General features: G+C 36.7%; 1 protein-coding gene and 1 non-coding gene across 7 annotated transcripts in view; both read left to right on the top strand.

The window, feature by feature from the left end:
* AFF4 (ALF transcription elongation factor 4) overlaps positions 1 to 19668 on the top strand; it is a 78655-nt gene that overhangs the window by 31640 nt on the left and 27347 nt on the right. For 4 of the 6 annotated variants that reach the window (XM_004008791.6, XM_060416498.1, XM_004008792.6 and 1 more), the window contains 3 exons: positions 3282 to 3368; positions 16235 to 16271; positions 17892 to 17937. In XM_004008791.6, coding sequence (XP_004008840.1) covers positions 3282 to 3368; positions 16235 to 16271; positions 17892 to 17937 — 170 coding nt within the window. The remainder of the gene's footprint in view (positions 1 to 3281; positions 3369 to 16234; positions 16272 to 17891; positions 17938 to 19668) is intronic. The other 2 variants (XM_042250515.2, XM_060416500.1) reach the window with 1 other exon arrangement.
* Positions 12448 to 12554, top strand: LOC114115129 (U6 spliceosomal RNA). Its single transcript, XR_003589611.2, has one exon. It is a non-coding gene; the product is annotated as a U6 spliceosomal RNA (small nuclear RNA).

Below are 19668 nucleotides of genomic sequence, written 5' to 3'. Positions count from 1 at the left end.
CCCTTCACTGTGTATATTTTTGAAAGACTGCTTGCATTGGCTGCTGCCACTTATTTTTTCCTTCTTTTCTTTTGTTGTTGGACTGCAGCACACCAGGCTTCCCGGTCCTTCCTTTAGCCTACTAAAATCTCTTTTATTTCCGCCATTCTCCTGAACTTGTTTCTCCAAGGTCATTACCTCCCATGCCATAAGAGGCTTCATTTGAGTTCTCTACTGTTTCTGCTGTTTTAAAGAATTTTTATTTTTTCCTTCTGGAAGCACCGTTTTTTTCTTCCTTGACTGTTACATTGTTTTTATTTTCTACACACCTTTTCTTGTCTGGGATTCTCAACATTCCAAAGTTGCCCTTTGGGAAAGCTTGTCTTCTCTTATCTCTTAAATTTGAGTTCATTTTTTAAGCCAGTGCTTCTCTCTTTTCTTCTTTGATGAAATTTTCCTCCATCCTTTGGACTTTAGCTGTTAGACAGCTATTCAATCTTTCTCTCCTGTCTTGGCCTCCTTTGGGTTTTGGTTTTTGTCTCTTCATTGCTTCTTAGGTGGGTCTCTGTTTGGGTTTCTCCCTGCCTCTTCAGATATGTCTGAAGCTGTATTTATCAGACTTAACTTCTATTAGTAGTATCACTGTTCTTCCTGGCCAATTGTAGAATCCCAATTATCTTTCACTTTTTTCTCTCATGTTCTTTTTAACCACAAAACTACATGCAAGACTTTGAAAATTTCTTGAAAATGTTTGTTCCTTTGTTTCCATTTCTGCCACTTTGAGCTTTAGTAATTGTAATATACAGTCCTCACTCTGACTTTCTGTCTGGAGTCTCCCTGCTCATCTGTCTTCTGTATTGCTGTCATATTCTTTGCTTTAATCCTTTGTCTTCATAATTTCTTTCTAAGAAGTTTTCAGGCCCCTAAAAAGAATAGTGTGCAAATTTAACATTTTAAATGTTAGTCTGTATACAAGCCAGTTTCAGCCTCTCCCACTACAGATTGACCACTTTTCCCAAACTGATTTCCCTAAGCCATACCCTTTCGTATTCTTTCATCTCTGTAAACTTTCATAGAATGTGTTTCTCCTTCCTCTTCAGTTATATACAGATTCTGTTTTTTCTTAGAATCCCACTGAAATCCTTTCCCCCCTTGTATCAGGTCATCAGACCACAATGATGACTCATTGCTTTCATTTTTCAGTTGCCATGTACGTAAAAAGTCTAAGGGAGCATATATCTTTACTCTTAAATCCTCAGAAATGTATGGCATGTTAATACCTGGAAGAGATCTTAAGATTTTCTTGTATCTAATTATTTCTATGATGTTACTGACCATTTATTATATTGAGTGAAAGTCGCTCAGTCATGTCTGACTCTTCGCGACCCCATGGACTATACAGTCCACGGAATTCTCCAGGCCAGAATACTGGAGTGGGTAGCCTTTCCCTTCTCCAGGGGATCTTCCCAACCCAGGGATCAAACCCAGGTCTCCCGCACTCCAGGCAGATCCTTTACCAGCTGAGCCACAAGGGAAGCCATTTATTATATATTTTATGTATATATATGACTTGGCACATGGCCTTGGGTGTAATAGATGCTCAGTCATTTGACAGTAGGGAGTTAAATAGATTTTTTATTGGAGGATTTTGGTGTTTAAGGTGTAAAATGCCAACAGTGAAAACCTGGGGCATATAAGTTTCTGTTTCTTTTCCCTTCCCTATGTGCAGCGTATAAGGAAGCTCAGGTTCACATTGCCTTTGTGTTTTCTTCATACTTGTAGTCATATTTTTTCTGGGAGCCTCATCACAAACTTAAAGGAAATAAAAAGGTTTTTTTAGTCTGAAAGTAATATATTTATTATAAGAAATGATTTATTAATTCACAGCTTACTGTGGACCTACTGTGTGTGAAGCACCAGGGATATCGTGGTGATAACAGTGTTAGTATTGCACCCTTTGAGCTGACATTTTTGAGCACAATATAGGAAATAATCAACTATATACAATTACTTCAGAAAGTGAAATACTATTAAAGACATAAAGCATGGTAAGAGGATAAAGAGCAAGCTGAGTGCAGGTGACCTTTTCAAGAGATTCAAGTGGTAGAAGCTGTATCAAGTGTTCTCTTCTCTTCTTCCTTCAGTCATTCTGTTGGCCAAAGGTTAACTATCTCTGAGAGATTTTTCCATAAACAAACATTTATGAGGACATACACTGATTTGTATTTGGCATTTAACAGTAACTGGGGGTATCATTTCATTTCAGAAGGTAACTTTCTTATTTTTCTGTTTGCTTGGTGTTCCATTGTATGAGTGTCTGGTAATTTAATTAATCCTATGTTGTTGATGTTTAGGTTGTTTTCATTTTTTTAGTGTGCATCCCTTGAACATGTATCTTTATATAACTATGTGGGTATAGCTATAGGATAAATTCCTAAAGGTTATACCACCTTTAATTCATTGTATTTTCTCAATCTGCTTGACAGCTGGCTTTGAACTACGTGCCAGAGATAAAATACTTCTTCCTTATTCTGGGTCCGATACCTCTCTACTTCCTGCGTCTCTAACATATACATTGTGATTGTATCCAAACTTCCACTTGGACATACTTGGCATATGATTAGACAGAAGGCATTCAGTGAAATCAGACATGTAGTCTTACTTGTCTGTCTTCCTCTATGTGTGCATTTGATACCTTTCTTCTGATTTTTCTCCACTTGATCAAAATTTCAGATCAGTGAATGGACTCTGTAGAGAGACTACCCAGAATCAAATTCTGTGTCCTTTACTAATTAAGTATATGACCTTGAGTAAATAGCTTAATCTCTGTGCTTCAGTTTTTTCCTACATAGTCAGGATAATAATGGTATCTACCTCATAATGTCATTATGACTACTAGCTGAGTAACAGAGGTAAAATAGCACAGTATCTGGCCCATTAAAGGTACACAGTAAAAGCTGGCTTCTTTTCTTGTTGTTACCCCCCTTTCCCACTCCCATAGCAAGCTCTTCCTTAATAGCATTTTACTATGTGCCCTGTATTTGGTTACAGGCTGATTTCTATAACTATTCACAGGCCTTATCACCTTAACTCTAACCTCCTTGAAGTCAGAGTGTAAACTGTCTTCCTGTTACCTACCCCATAGTGCCTTGCACACGTGCTTAATTAATATTATTGATTAAATATGTACACCTTTGGAGGAGCAGTCAGAAAACCAGCATTTATAATACAGATCTGGTTTTTAGCTGTGTAATTTTTATCCTTGACCTGCTTGAAAACAAACTGTAATAATTACATTTCAGGAGATGACGCATTCATGGCCTCCCCCTCTAACGGCTATTCATACACCATGCAAAACAGAACCTTCCAAATTTCCTTTTCCAACTAAGGTAAGTAAATAAAATGTGTCTTTATACTGTAAGAAAACTCTAAATGGCTTGACTAAAATCATGTGAATTCAGAATTATCTTGCCATTCCCATTTTAGTGGGAGATAACAAATAAGTGAGTGAATAGGTAACTTCAGATAGTGATAATTACTATGAAGAAAATAAAACTAGACTGTAGAATTGAGATTGACTTAGATTGAGAGAAACCTGGAAAATCTTTGAAGGCAACTTGTGATAGAGACCTAGAGGTCATCACTGCTTGTTATGAACTATTATGATATTCTTGGCCACAAATGGTAAGGGTTTCCTAAACTGAATGAGGAACTTGTTTCCAGAGAACGCAACAACCATACTTACAGCCTGTGGTAATGGTTCTTCAGACAATAATTCCAAGCTCATCTAAAATCAACAGATTTGTTTTTTTAAACATTAATTTATCCTTATACCAATAATGCAAGAAGGACCTCTAATAATAGCTTTCTCCATATTCTGCCTCCTCCATCTTACCAGAGCTACTTCATGCATACATTTACAAGTCTTTTCAAATGCATTTATATGTACATATAATGGAATCATTACATATAAACATTTTCTCATTTAATTTCTGTATCGATTTATTATTCTGTATTTTTAATCAGTCAGCAATAAATCTTAGATACTTTCTCATGTTATTATATATAATATATTACATATAGAGGTATTCAGTTCTTTTAATTGCATCCATTTTATATCTTAATTTAAATTTATTTAGCCATTTCCCTTTGATATTTATCTTGTTGCCAAGTTTTCATTTCTATAAACATTAATGTAGTAGATAACTTTTATTCATGCCTTCCTGTGTGCATATGAGTTTCTTTTGTGTAAAAAGCAAGAAATAAAATTGTTGACTATTGAGAGTATATAGTTATTAACTATACTATACTATACTATATACTATACTATATACTATAATAGTTAACTATTAACTATATACTCTCAAATTTCCTCTGTGGTAATTGTGCTAGTCAATACTTGCACTTGTATTTCCTTTTATTCCTTACATGTACACTGCTATTTGTTATTTTAAGCATCAATCTTTTGAGTAGGAAATAGTATTCTGTTTCCTAGATTGCCGGGGAGGTTCATCATCTTTACAGATTTGTCATCCATTTAATGTCTATGTGGATTAATTGGCCTATTTCTTCTGCCCTTTGGGCTATACCTTTTGCCTAATGAGTTTTAGGAAAATTTCTGTTATTGTTTTATGTTGTTTTGTTTGAATTCTGGATTTTAATAATTTATTCCACATACTGCAAATGTTTCTCCCACTTAGTGCCCATTTAAGTTTTATGGTCTAAAAGATTTTGTTTGATGAATAAATTTATCTTTCTCTTATATAAAGCTTTTGCTTTTTAATTTCTTGTTAAAGAAGGTTTTTCCATCTCCAGGATCATAACTTCTCATTTTTCTTTTAATGTGATTGCAGTTTTATTTCCTTTGTTTATATTTAGCTCCATTTATTTTTTGTGAGTGATACGAGGTAGAGAGAAAACTCTCTGCATGTATGTGTGTCATACCACTCTTACTTTTTAAGTCAGCTATGTTTACACATAAAAAATGCACATATAATATACAGCCCAAGTTTTGATAGACATATGCACCTTTGTAAGCACCATGTTAATTAAGAATTAGAACATTTCCTTCAACCCACAAAGTTTCCTCAAGTTCCTTTCCAGTCCACCTCACCCCACCACTGGCCCCACACAATTGCTATCTGTTCTGTGTCACTATAGGTAAGTTTTGCTTTCTCTTGAATTTCATATAAATGTAATCCATACAATGTATATATATTTTTGGCATATCTATTTGCATTCTTCTGCTCAGTATATACTTTTAGAATTCTTCCATGTTCTTGAATGTATCAGTAATGTTTTTCCTTATATTCATAATTCATTTTTATTTCCATTGTATAAAAATAGCAAAATTTATTTATTCATTCACCTGTTGATAAACATTGAGTTGTTTCTAGATTTGACCTATTAAGAATTGAGTATTTATAAACATTGACTAACAGTTCTTTGTGTGAACTTGTATTTTCTTTTCTTACGGGTATACTGAGTCATACAGAAAAAAAGTAGAATTTCTGGATTATGTATCAAGTGTGTGCTAAATTGGTTGTACCACACTCCTTCCTGATCCACTCCCATTTCCCAACCGTGTATAATGGTTTCATTTATTTTCAGTTCAGTTCAGTCGCTCAGTTATGTCTGACTCTCTGCGACCGCATGGACTGCAGCACGCCAGGCTTCCCTGTCCATCACCAACTCCCGGAGCTTACTCAAACTCATGTCCATTGAGTCAGTGATGCCATCCAACCATCTCATCCTCTGTCATCCCCTTCTCCTCCCACCTTCAATCTTTCCTATCATCAGAGTCTTTTCTAGTGAGTCAGTTCTTTGTATCAGGTGGCCAGAGTGTTGGAGTTTCAGCTTCAGCATCAGTCCTTCCAATGAGTATTCAGGACTGATTTCATTTGTTTTACATCCTACATTTCGTATTGTCATTCTTTTTAGTTTCAGCCATTTTACTGGGCATTAGCAGTATCTCATACTTTAATTTGTATTTCCCTGATGTCTAATGACACTGAACCTGTTTATGAGCTTATTGGCCATTCTTCTTTTTGAAATATTAGTTCAGATTTTTCACCTTTGCCCTGGAGGGGCATGGTGGGGGGGCAGTGATGCCAGAGTTGATAGGTTTCTTTTTTCTTTTTTTTCTAATAACGTCTTTGGTTTGATATCAGGATAGTGCTGGCTTCTTAAAAGGAGCAAGAAAATGTTCCCTTCATCTCTATTTTCTGAAATAGTTTGTAAAATATTAATTCTTCCTTGTGTGTTTAATATAACTCAACAGTGAAGCTATCTGTACCCCTAGTATTCTCGACTGGAAGATTTAAAATTACAAATTAAATTTATTATTTATTTATTAAATATAAAGCTATTCAGATTTTCTATTTCTTATGTCAGTTTTGGTAATTTTTTTCTTTTCAGTCAGATTTATTGGCCCAGTGTCATTAATAAGCTATACTTATTCTTTAATGTCTGTAAGATCTACAGTAAAGTTCTCTTTCCCCTGCTACTGATTATTTGTAGTTTCTCTTTTTGTTTTCCTTGATCTGTCTAGCTGGTCATTTATCAGTTTTAGTGTCGGTTCCAAGAACCATCCTTTAGCTTTTTCAGTTTTCTATTTCCTTGATTTTTGCTTTTAGTGTGATTATTTTCTTCTTTCTGCCTATTTTGGGTTTCATTTGCTTTTCTTCTGATTTATGAGTTTGATCATAGATTATAAAATTTCTTGTTCTAAGTGTTTAAAACTATCAGTTTCCCTCTAAGCCCTTTTTAAAAATATATCTCACAAATTATGAGATATTGTGTTTTTATTATCATGCAGTGCAAAATATTTCCCTAATTTCTTCTGTGACTTCTTCTTAGAGCCATGGATTACTTAGAAGCATGTAGTTTTATTTTCAAGTATTTGAGGATTTTCCAGGGGGGAAATGGCAACCCACTCTGGTATTCTTGCCTAGGAAATTTCATGGACAGAGGAGTCTGATGGGCTACAGTCCAAAGTGATTCAGTTTTATATACATTCATCTTCATATTCTTTTCCATATGGTTTATCATGTGATATTGAATATAGTTCCCTATGCTATACAGTAGGACCTTGTTTATCCATTCTGTTTATAATAGTTTGTATCTGCTAATCCCAGACTCCCAGTCCATCCCTCTCCTGCCCCCTCCCCCTTGGCAACCACGATGCTGTTCTTTATGTCTGTGATTTGGTTCCTGTTTCATAGATAAGTTCATTTGTGTCATGTTTTAGGTTTCACATGTAAGTGATGTCATATAGTATTTGACAATGTATTCTTTTTAAAATTTTTATTCATTTGACTGCATCTGGTCTTAGTTGTGGCACATGGGACCTTTGTTTCGACATGCAGTGCTTGGACTCTCTTAATTGTGGTGGGAGTAGGGGGCTCAGTAGTTGTAGCACATGGGCTTAGTTGGCTTAGTTGCCATGCAGCATGAAGGATCTTAGTTCCCTGACCAGGGACTGAACCCATGTCCACTGCTTTGCAAGGGGGATTCTGAACCTCTGAACCACCAGGGAAATTTTGACAATGTATTCTTTATTGGTGATATTTTTAGTTACAAAGATGAGAGCAAGAGAAGGTTGCAGTGGGCTAAAAAGGTATTAGAGGCAGTGATTATATAAACGGAGATTTTGTTTTGAGGCACTGTCTGTAGAAGGGAGCAGAGAAATGTGGTGATGCCAAAAAAGGGTCTGATGATATTGCCTGGGGACAATTTTTTATAAGATGAGGGCAGTTTATCGTATCTATGTGATTTTGTTAAAAAGGAAAAGCAAGTGATAAGTGGGAAAGAAAGAAGGTAATCTTAGGAAATCTTCACAAGAGGAATTGAAATTTATGCCCAAGTAGAGAATATTTGCCTTGGAACACAATTAGAACTTCCCAGCTGGCTCAGTGGGTAAAAAATCCACCTGCAATTCAGGAGATCCTTGAGTCAGGACGATGCCCTGGAGGACAGCATGGCTACCAACTCCAGTATTCTTGCCGGGAAAATCCCATGGACAGAGGAGCCTGGTGGGCTATATAGTGTCCATATGATCACAAAGAGTTGGACACAACTGAAGTGCCTGAGCATGCATGCACAGAGCACAGTTATGTCATTCTTTTTCACAGGAGGGGAAGCAGAGTGAATGAGTGTGCTTAGGGATAAGTTGGTAGATTTTCCAGTAGTAGTTTGAAGTGAACTAAAGCTTTTGACTACCTTTACTCATATTCAACTGTATGTTTTGAACAATCCCTGGCAGTGTTCTTGGTGCTGTAGGTATGCCACTGAGCCATTTAGATGATGCCAATAGAATAGTTTCTGGCACATAATAGCTATTCGGTAAATGTTTGTTGACTGAATTTAGATATATTAATATATACTCAGGTAACTCTGTTTACCTGAGTAAACAATGGAAACAGTGGGAACGGTGAGAGACTTTATTTTCTTGGGCTCCAAAATCACTGCAGTTGGTGACTACAGCCATGAAATTGAAAGATGCTTGCTCCTTGGAAGAAAAGCTGTGACCAGCCTTGAGAGCATATTAAAAAGCAGAGACATTACTTTGCCAGCAAAGGTCCAGGTAGTCAAAGCTGTGGTTTTCCAGTAGTTGTGTATGGGTGAAAGAGTTGGACCCTAAAGAAAGCTGAGCACTGAAGAATTGATGCTTTTGAACTGTGGTGTTGGAGAAGACTCTTGAGAGTCCCTTGGACTGTAGGGATATCCAACCAGTCAATACTAAAGGAAATCAGTCTTGAATATTCATTGGAAGGACTGATGCTGAAGCACCAATACTTTAGCCACCTCACACGAAGAACAGACTCATTAGAAAAGACCCTGATGTGGGAAAGATTGAAGCCAGGGAGAGAAGGGGATGACAGAGGATGAGATGGTTGGGTGGCATCACTGACTTGATGAACAAGGAAACCTGGCATGCTACAGTCCAAGGGGTCATAAAGAGTTGGACGCAACCAAACTGAACTCAACTGTGTTTAGATTTTTTATTTTTCTGAAACAGCTCAGTTAGCTACTTACTGATTATTGCTTTGGCTAGGTTACTTTTACAGGGTTTTGGGGTTTTTTTGGCCCCACCATGTGACATGCTAGATCTTAAGTTCCCTGACCAGGAATCAAACCCTCACGTTTTATGATCACATTTTATGTCTGGTATGTGAGGTATCCAAAGAGAAGTTTAGGTCTTTTCAATATGGAAAAGTTGATAGTTATTCTTGTTCATTTGTTCTTCCTAGCTGTGGCTTATTGCAGTTTTAAGTGTGCTTTGTTAAGATTATTTATGGATTGTGTTAACTGATTTTAATTCAGCTAATCTTCACCAATGCACAGATGGCTTAAAAGACATATGTGCAATGAAACTATCAAAAGAAAATAACACACAAATCCTTTTCTGACCAAACAAGAAAATGGCAAAGTTGAGATTGTCCTTCTCCAAGTATGAGCTCTTTATCTGCCACTGCATGGTAGAAACAAAGATGCCATAAGCATAAACAAATCCAGATTATCAGCAGTAATTTGACACGCATTTTTATCATTAATCTTGCTTTTAGTGTATATAGCATATACCTTGAGATAGTAACTGATAAAATGATGAAAGCATCATAATTTGTACTTAGTGACATTTTGAATTATGTGGTATTCAGTACAACCTTTCGGAGAAGGCAATGGCACCCCACTCCAGTACTCTTGCCTGGGAAATCCCATGGACGGAGGGGCCTGGTAGGCTGCAGTCCATGGGGTCATGAAGAGTTGGACACGACTAAGCGACTTCACTTTCACCTTTCACTTTTCACTTTCATGCATTGGAGAAGGAAATGGCAACCCACTCCAGTGTTCTTGCCTGGAGAATCCCAGGGACAGGGAAGCCTGGTGGGCTGCCATCTATGGGGTCACACAGAGTCGGACACGACTGAAGTGACTTAGTAGCAGCAACAGCAGCAGCACTAAAACCTTTAACATAAATCAAGTCTAATAAAATTTTATTAAAAACCTCTTTTGTTGTTTCTCCCGGTGTTCTCCCTTTATTTAAAAACTTGGTCTTTTTATTGCAAAGAAAATGACTGAAATCCAGTACAAAGAGCACAGACTAAAATGCATTCCTTTGTCAGGAAACACTATTGAAATAGACTTAGAAAGCAAAACTAAAGATTTAAAAAACAAGTATTAGAATAAACCATGCAGTGTACAAGTTAGGTCTATATAGATGAATGAAAGTGTAGGTGCTTCTAGTACTAGTTATCAATTTTAAGAGATTGTTTGCTTCTCTTTTCAGTTAGGTGTGTGTGTGTTAGCCCTTTAGTTGTGTCCGACTCTTTGAGACCCCATGGATTGTAGCCCACAGGTTCCTCTGTCCATGGAATTCTCCAGGCAAGAATACTGGAGTGGGTTGCCATTTCCTCCTCCAGGGAATCTTCCTGACCCAGGGATCAAACCTGGGTCTTCCGCATTGCAGGCAGATTCTTTACCATCTGAGCTACCAGGTTACTTCAGTTATAAAATACTTGAAAAGCTATTTTTGTGTGTGTACCACTCAAAGAAAGATATAACAGAAAAGTTAAGTCCTAAAGTATAGATAATTTCTCCTCCCCCTTCCTTCCTGGAGAACTGGTGTGGCACGCCCAAATACTTTTTATATTAACCCAGAAGTTCACTGATTATTTGTTTAATGACAATAAGAGTTGGTGTACTTAAAAGTGAATTAGATACATCCCTGGTGGTTCAGATGGTAAAGCATCTGCCTTCAATGCGGGAGACCCGGGTTCAGTCCCTGAGTTGGGAAGATCCCCTAGAAAAGGAAATGGCAACCCACTCCAGTACTCTTGCCTGGAAAATTCCATGGATGGAGGAGTCTGATGGGCTGCAGTCCATGGGGTTGCAAAGAGTCTGACATGACTGAATGACTTCACTTTCCCTTCCTTTCTGTCCCTCCCTCCCTCTTCTCCTTCCCTCCATCCTTCCTTTTTCCCTTTCCCCTCCCTCTCTTTCACATGTAAGTCCCAAATAGATTAGATCTTTTCATAGCATATTTAAAATGATAATAATAAATTAAACCCTCTTCTTAGAATAAAAGTGATGTCCTAACAGTGAATGAAAAAGTAACTGCCTCAAGTTAGGAAGGCAGTGTTTTAAAAATAATGTCATCACTATGTGTTTCCATTGTCATTTATTTATGGCTGCTCTGGATCTTTGTTGCTGCACACAGACTTTCTCTAGTTGTGGTACATGGATTTCTCATTGTATTGCTGTGGCTTCTCTTTTTGTGGAGCACAGACTCTAGGGTACATGGGCTTAAGTTGCATGTGGAATCTTCCTGGACGAAGGATCAAACCTGGGCTACCTGCATTGGCAGGTGGATTCTTAACCACTGAACCACCAAGGAAATCCTGTATTTTTATTGTTGTTAAAAACTGTGATGATTGTCATATGTGCAAGCTTTAAAGACTTGGAAACAGAATTTTCTAACTTGAGTGAGTTTTGAACCCATTTCCTAAAAATACTAAACCATAACCTTTTATTTTCTTGAGAAATTGTTTTGTGTCAGTGACCATTGGAAATCTATTAGCTAAATTTCAACAGAAACTTTTGCATATTAATCTGCAAGATTGAAATTTTGGTATCATGGTGTAGTCAGTACAGCATCTCTTCCATTTGTCTAGCTGTGTCTTTGTGATACCCAGTGGAACAATTATCAAACCAGTTTTAGTGTCAGGCTGTATTTTTGTGTGTATGTAAGGAAAGCATTGTTGCCATTGATAAATACAATTTTTAAATTACTCTAGAATATTATTTTATCTGAGCCCTTTAAATTTTTAATATTTTGGTATAATATATACTAGTTAAATAATAATGCAAATGGCAACCCATTTCAATATTCTTGCCTAGAAAATTCCATGGACAGAGAAGCTTGATGGGCTACAGTTCATGGGGTCACAAAAGTCAGGCGCAACTGAGCACACACATATTTGGGAGATACAAATGTAGAAATGTCTTAGTGGTAGGGAGTACATGATCAAAAGAGCTTGGAGACCAATATCTTTAAGCTGTAGTCATCTCCTATTTGCACCACTGCAGTTATCTCCTGACAGAAATATCTTTACTTCCACTCTAGATTTCTCAAAGATGTTTTCTACTTAATAGCCAAGGTAATCATCACAGTATGCAGATGTACTTGTATAATTCTTCAGTGTAGTAAACTGCACACACGCACACACAAATCTTTAATATGGTCTATAAAAATCAGCTATGTGATTTAGCCTCTTTGGTCCTGAGTTTAATTTCTTAACCCTCTTCCTTCTATACCTTTTCCTCTCGTGGGCTGCCTAGAAGTTCTTTATACTAGCTATGCTCCTATTCTTTCTTGCCTTTACACATGCTTTTCTGTCTACCCTGAACACTTAGGTTTTTCATCCTTTCCCAGTCTACTTCCTACATATCCTTCAAATTTCATCCTGAGTGCTCGCTTCGGCAGCACATATACTAAAATTGGAACGATACAGAGAAGATTAGCATGACCCCTGCACAAGGATGACACGCAAATTCATGAAGCATTCCATATTTTTTCTAATGTGTTGTTGGATTCTGTGTGCGTAAAAAGAAAAAAAAAAAAATTCATCCTGAGCAGTACTTATTCAGGGAAGCCTTTGCTCATTTTTCTGGTCAGAGGTGTGTGTGTGTATGTGTATCTGTATGTTTATTTCTCATGTACACGTGTATGCACACACACATAATAATAATATAATTGTTATTTTTATATTATTTTATAATACCGTGCAAGCATTTACCCTTTGTTGTACTTAACACAGTTGCTATTTTATCTTGATTTGCATGAGTAGTTGCAAAAATACTCATTGATATTAAGTTCCATAAAGACAAAGGCCATGTCAGTTTTTGCTTATTGTGTTTTTCCAGTACTTAGATATGTGAGTGAATGTGTCTCAAGGAGTTTGGGTTTCAGCTTTAGGAAAAATGAAGAGCCATTGTATGCTCTGTGAAAAATGAGGGAGTATTAATGATATATACTAAGACTTGGACTTTAGAAAGGTCAAGTAGAGGCTGTAGTTGAGTGAAAGAAAGACTAGAGCCAGGAAGATCTGTTAGATGACCATTGTAAATGAAGAAAGGTGAGAACCTACATCTTTGCAGTATAGATGGAGAGGAGAAGGGGTTGCATATAAGTAGATGGTCTAGACAGAATCCAGTCATATTTGCTTATGTATTTTATAGGCTTTGTGTTTTTTTAGGCCACCTGTGTGGCACATAGGATCTTAATTCCCCAAACAGGGATCAAACTCATGTCCCCTGCATTGGAAACATGGAGTCTTAACCACTGAATCACCAGGGATGTCCCTCCAGTTGCTTTTGGTCACTAGCTAACTATTGTCAGAGGTGAGAAAAAGGAATCAAGAGACTACTTAAAAGCTTAGGTTATTAAACTGTTAGACCATTTACCAGGTAAATAAGTATAAGACATTAGTCATTCAAGGCTGGGTAGAGAATTCTTTTCATGTAAAAAAATAAATGTTTGTTTGTCTGCGCTAGGTCATAGTTGGGACATGCAGGATCTAGTTCCCTGACCAGGGATTGAACCCAGACCCCCTATATTGGGAGCACAGAGTCCTAGCCACTGGACCACCAGGGAAATCCTTCTTTTCATTTTTAGTAAGATTCACAGGAATGACCTCTTGGTCACTGATGTATTTAAAGACTTTTTTAGAATAGCTTTGTTGAGATAGAATTCACATATCATACAAATCACCCATTCAGAGTATACAGTTAAATGGTTTTGAGCATATTTATAGATATGTACAGCCAGTATAGCAGTGAATTTTTAAACATTTTGGGAAATCTGTGGTGATCCAATGCTTAGGACTCTGCATTTTCACTGACAAGGGCCTGAATTCAATCCCAGGTCCGGGAACTAAGATCCCACAAACCACATGGCATGGCCAAAAAGAATTTTTTTTTAATGTTTAGAATATTTTTATCACCTCAAAAGGAAGCTGCCTACCATTTAGCTGTCAACCTTTTTCCTTCTGTTCCCCTCCCAGTCCTACCCAACCAATATGTCCTCTCTATTGATTTCCCCTTTCTGGACATTTCATGTAAATGAAATCATATCATATTTTGTATATCTCTTGCAACTGGATTCTTTCTCTTCGCATAATGTTCAAGATTCTTCCATGTTGTAGCATGTATCAGTTCCTTCATTCTTTTTTATGGTCAAATAATAATCCATTGTTTAGAGATATATCATTTTGTTTATACATTCACCACCTGATGGAAGGTTTCCCTAGTGATGCAGGAGATGCAAGAGGTGCAAGTTTGATCCCTGGGGCAGGAAGATCCCCTAGAGAAGGAAATGGCAACCCATTCCAGTATTCTTGCCTGGAGAATCCCAGGGACAGAGGAGCCTGGTGGGCTGCAGTCCATAGAGTCACAAAGAGTCGGACGTGACTGAGTGTCTAACACAACAACAGCTGATGGAAATTTGGGTTGTTTTGGGCTTTTGGCTACTATGACTAATACTTCTGTAAACTTTTGGGACAGTTTTTTGTGTGGACATGTTTTCATTTCGCTCGGTTATACCTGGGGCAGAATTGCTGGACCATGTTGTAACTCATATGTTTAATTATCTGAGGAACTGCCAGAATGCTTTCCAGAATAGCTAGAGGTACCATTTAGTATTTCCCATTAGGCTTTCAGTTTCTCCACATTCTTATCAACACTGCAGTTATCTATCGTTTTGATTCTAGTCATCTTAGTGGGTGTGAAATGATATCTCATTGTCAATTTGATTTGCATTTCCTCCCAATGACAAATGAAGTCAAACATCTTTTCGTATGCTTTCTGGCCACATTTCTTGGGAAAATGTATAGTCAGATCCTTTACCCAGTTTTTTCGCTGGGTTACTTGACTTTCAGCATTGAGTTATAACAGCTTTTTATATATTGTAGATACCAGTCTCTTATCAGATATATGATTTGCAAATATTTTCTCCCCAATTTGTATGTTGTCTTTTCGCTTTCTTGATAGTATCCTTTGAAGCACAAAAGTTCTTAATTTTTATGAAATCCAATTTATCTATTTCTTTCATGCCATGTGCTTTTGGTGTCATATGTAAGAATTCTTTGCCAAATCCAAGGTTATTAAGATTTGGCACTGCATTTTCTTCTAAGAGTTTGTAGTTTTATCTCTTAGATTTAGATCTTTGATCTATTCCAAGTTGTCTGTGGTAAGGATCCGACTTCATTCTATATGACTGTTCACTTGTCCTAGCATCTTTTGTTGAAGAGTATTCTTTCTGTGTTGGATGGTCTTCATACCCTTGTTGAAAATGAGTTGACAGTTGATGTAGGTTTAAAGTATTTTTAAACAGCAAAACTATATTTTAGCTTTGATACTGTTTGGATTTCTCTTTCACAGATAATTCTGTCATTTTTAGAAGATTATACTTTTAAGTAAGCTTTTGAAGAGAATAGGGAAGTTTGTGTGATCTTAGTGTACTGCAATGTGTACCACAGACTTAACCTAGAAAAATGTACAACTTGCACTTGTGAAATAGCTGTTCTTGTCTTGAAAGTTGAGTTTGAAAAGTTTCTTTCCTGGACATTTTGGCTTTCTTTTTACTGATGCTTGCTGAGTGCCAAACACAGTGCTAGTATAGGGCTTACAAAGAAGTATGTAAAATGAGTATAGACATCTCTTCCTCAGGTTGCTAATTATAAGATATTGGGAGCAGGGAGATACATGGGAGTAACTGTGAATGGGTTACTAGTCCATAATAGTGGTATGTTTTGAGTATATATAATTTGTATAACTATTTTTACTTTAATATATCATTATTAGTATTCTTTAAAAAATAACATTTTCTTAAGACCAAGAATTAAATTAGGATATGAGTGCCAAGGATGCTGCTAAAAACAAATGATAAAGAAAGACTGTTACATAGATTGGTACTTTTCTGTATTAAGCTCTGGGAAGCTCTGCTACTGACCATTGAATTGGTGAATCTGATCAGATGGGATCATTAAATTCTTTTGGTGTTTTTTTTTTCTTTTATGCATTCTTTTTTTGTTTGTTTTTTGTTTCATTTTTGCTTTTGTCTTTTATGCATTTTTAGTAACTCAACAGAATCTTCCATTGAATTAGTTGGAATTGAGTAGCTTAATGTGAAGTATTTTTCTCTAATGAAACTTTTTCTCTTAATGTCACTATATAATTTTATGTCCCTTTTCCTCAGGAGTCTCAGCAGTCCAGTTTTGGCCCTGGAGAACAAAGTGAGTATTTCTTTTCCTCTTGGTTTTTATAATAAGCTGTTTATTGCACATTCATTTCTCGTGGTCACATCATATGATTCTTTAATAATTCTTTTGTGTATCTCATCCCAGTATTTATGATCTGATGATTAGTAATGGGTTGAACTGAATCTTAGCTTAAAAAATGAAGAATTATAAATCACTCGGTATCAAAATAAGCTATTTTTATTAATTATTTGAACTAATAGTTCAGAGCTCATGAGTTCAATTTGATGGCCACCTCATATCCCCAAGAGCCATTCTATTCTTTCTGGGTCTTTTTAGCTGTGAAGAAAGTCTGATGTGTGCTACAAAATCCCTGTCTACCTCCACTCTCTTGGCCTCTCAGAAGAACTTGAGGGGAAGATAGCTTTGGGGAGTTTCATTGTGATTCCACGGGTTGATGGCTGTATAAATTGGTAGTGGCAAGGTCAGGAACCTTCCAAATGTCTGGACTTCACCATAAAGCTCTCTAAAAAAAAAACCAAATGTTTGTTTGCCAAGAGCAGTAACTTCTCAGGTATATTTACTCTGGTAATAAGCTATTTAGAGAGATTAAAATGTGGAGCTTTTTTAGTCCTTAGTTTGTTGACTTTAGTGATCTTAAAGCAGAGGTCCATTTTAAGGTTAACATATCTTATGTAACTATTTCTTTGTTCTGTCTTAAAACTACAGATAGGAAGAAAGGACCCAGCATTATAGATACATAGTAAATAACTACCTGTAGGCCAGAAAGTATTCATTTTCTCTTAAAATCTTTTAAAAGTATCCCTTTACTTCTACTCCTCTTCCCCCATTCTCTCTGCCCATAGCTAACTACTGGCAAATGGGACCATAAGCTGCACCTACTCTTTATTTCCTGTGTTTTTCACTTAATTTATTTTAGAACTGTCTTTATATCAGTATGGGCTTCCCTGGTGGCTCAGACAGAATCTGCCTGCAATGCAGGAGACCTGGGGTTTTGATCCCTGGGTTGGGAAGATCCCCTGGAGGAGGGCATGACAACCCACTCCAGTATTCTTGCCTGGCAAATCCCTATGGACAGGGGTGCCTGGTGGGCTACAGTCCATGGGGTCGCAAAGAGTCCGACGCAAACTGAGTGACTAACACTGTCACTTTTTTTTTTTTAATATCAGTATAAAGCTCTAGTTCATTCTTTTTAAAAACAAGAATGTGTTATATTGTTGAAACTATCCTAGTGTATTTATCTAGTCCCCTGTAGATGGGCGTTGGTTTCCAGTTTTACTGTTGCAAACCATGCTATAATAAACTGTGTGAGTGTTTATTTGTATGTATGTATTCCTCCAGATGTAGTGTAAATCATTTCCTTTTAACTGCTAGGTCAGTGGATATGTGCATTTATAGTATTAAGATAATATTATCAAATTGCCCTCTAGAGAGATTGTATGAATTTACAGTCCTACCAGTAACATGTGACATACCTGTTTCCACCAGTATTTCATACAGTGTACATTAGAGTGTTACTGATTTGATGGATGAAGAATTATGTTTTTATTTATATTTCTTTGAGGTTATATAGACATTTTAAAATATAAATACCCATACTATAGTTGCTGATGTCTGCATTCTTTTTTGCTCCAGAAAGATATAATCCTTCTAAAACTTCAAATGCACACCAGTCTAAATCGTAAGTTTATTGCTTAATAAGTTTAATGTTTGTCTTTTATTTTTTGCTCAAAATCCAACTTGTAGTATCTGGATATCTAGAACACTTAGAAATATGTGTTTAATCTTTTAAGGCACGAGTAGGCAAACTTTTTTGTAAAGGACCAGATAGTGAAATAGTTTATTAGACTTTAGGGTCCAGATGGTTTCTGTCTCAACTACTCAACTTTGCTGTTGTATCATAAAAGCAGCCAGAGACTATGGGTGTGGTTATGTTCCAGTTAAAACTTTCTTTACAAAATAGGCCTAGATTTGGCTTGTGGAGCCATAGTTCATGTACCCCTGCACTGGCGCCCCACTCCAGTACTCCTGCCTGGAAAATCCCATGGACGGAGGAGCCTGGTGGGCTGCAGTCCATGGGGTTGCTAAGAGTCAGACACAACTGAGCGACTTCACTTTCGCTTTTCACTTTCATGCATTGGAGAAGCAAATGGCAACCCACTCCAGTGTTCTTGCCTGGAGAATCCCAGGGATGGGGGAGCCTGGTGGGCTGCCGTCTATGGGGTCGCACAGAGTCGGACACGACGAAGCAACTTAGCAGCAGCAGTAGCAGCTCTATGATTACACTTTTTTCTTACCTTTCAGAAGTGTTTGTGATGCTAGTTTGTTTAAACAAACAAACAACAACAACAAAAACCACGTGAAAAAAATACAGGATTCTTCTTAGTAAAACCCTCCATTTGACCACAAAATTTAGAATATTAAAGCAGCATAGTTCATACTGTCTGTGTTGTTTTCCTACTTTTATTTTATAGGTAGACCCAGAAATATGTATCAAAATGTAGTAGAGTGGTATATTGGATGATAATAAATTCCAACTTAAAGAATGAACTTACTATTGAATTCTTGAGACCACAAGTTAATCCAGTGATTGAAACAAAATTCTATTATCAGTCTATACTGATAACCTCAGCCTCTTCAGCTGAGCATAGTGGGAACTGAGTGAGAATAAAAATATATGAGTATAAGAAATTTCACCTGCCTGTTGAAGAGTTTAAATTATGTAAATCCCTATTTATTATATTTATTCATGTGCAGAAAACCAATGGGAGCTTACCATATATGTGCAGATTACTTTGGTTTCTGAGGGAACAAGAGCATCCAGTACCTTAAGCAGTATGGTGAAAGCTTTGACATATTCATATGTGTAAACAGGTTCATTGACCTGCCATTATTAAATCATAAGGGCTGAGAGAATTCAGAGTAAGCACATTTCTTTATAGGAAATCAGTCATAGAAATGTACTGAGACCTTGACCAAAAGAAGACCTTTTTATCTGTCCCACTGATTTGGTCATCCTTAGAACAGATTTCATAGTTCTATACAGATTTCATAGTTCTAACAGATTTCATAGTTCATCTGGTTACTTTGTATCAAGATGGTCATTTATGTGAAACTCTGAAATTGGGATCAGATTTAGAAACTCAGATTAAGTTTTGAGGGGAGAGTATTAGTAGTAGTAGGAGTGAAAGAAGATTTCCTTTCCATTGATTGGAGACTGTCAGGAAATTTTGAGAAGAAAGGTAATGTAACTAGTGGTGATAGAAATCAAACATTTTCTAGTTTTCCCTAAGGTTTGTGTTAATTTTTCCTTTCTTATAAAAAGGCAAGGAGTGTTCTGTGATTCCTTACTCAGTTTTTAATTTTGATTTTGATTCTGTGGCCTTAAGGAAAATCTAAATCTATAATTTTG

This window comes from Ovis aries, chromosome 5 (genome assembly GCF_016772045.2).
Source record: "Ovis aries strain OAR_USU_Benz2616 breed Rambouillet chromosome 5, ARS-UI_Ramb_v3.0, whole genome shotgun sequence".
Classification (NCBI taxonomy): Eukaryota; Metazoa; Chordata; class Mammalia; order Artiodactyla; family Bovidae; genus Ovis; species Ovis aries.
Note: the sequence above shows the minus strand (reverse complement) of the source record. Positions and strands in the feature narration are given on the sequence as shown.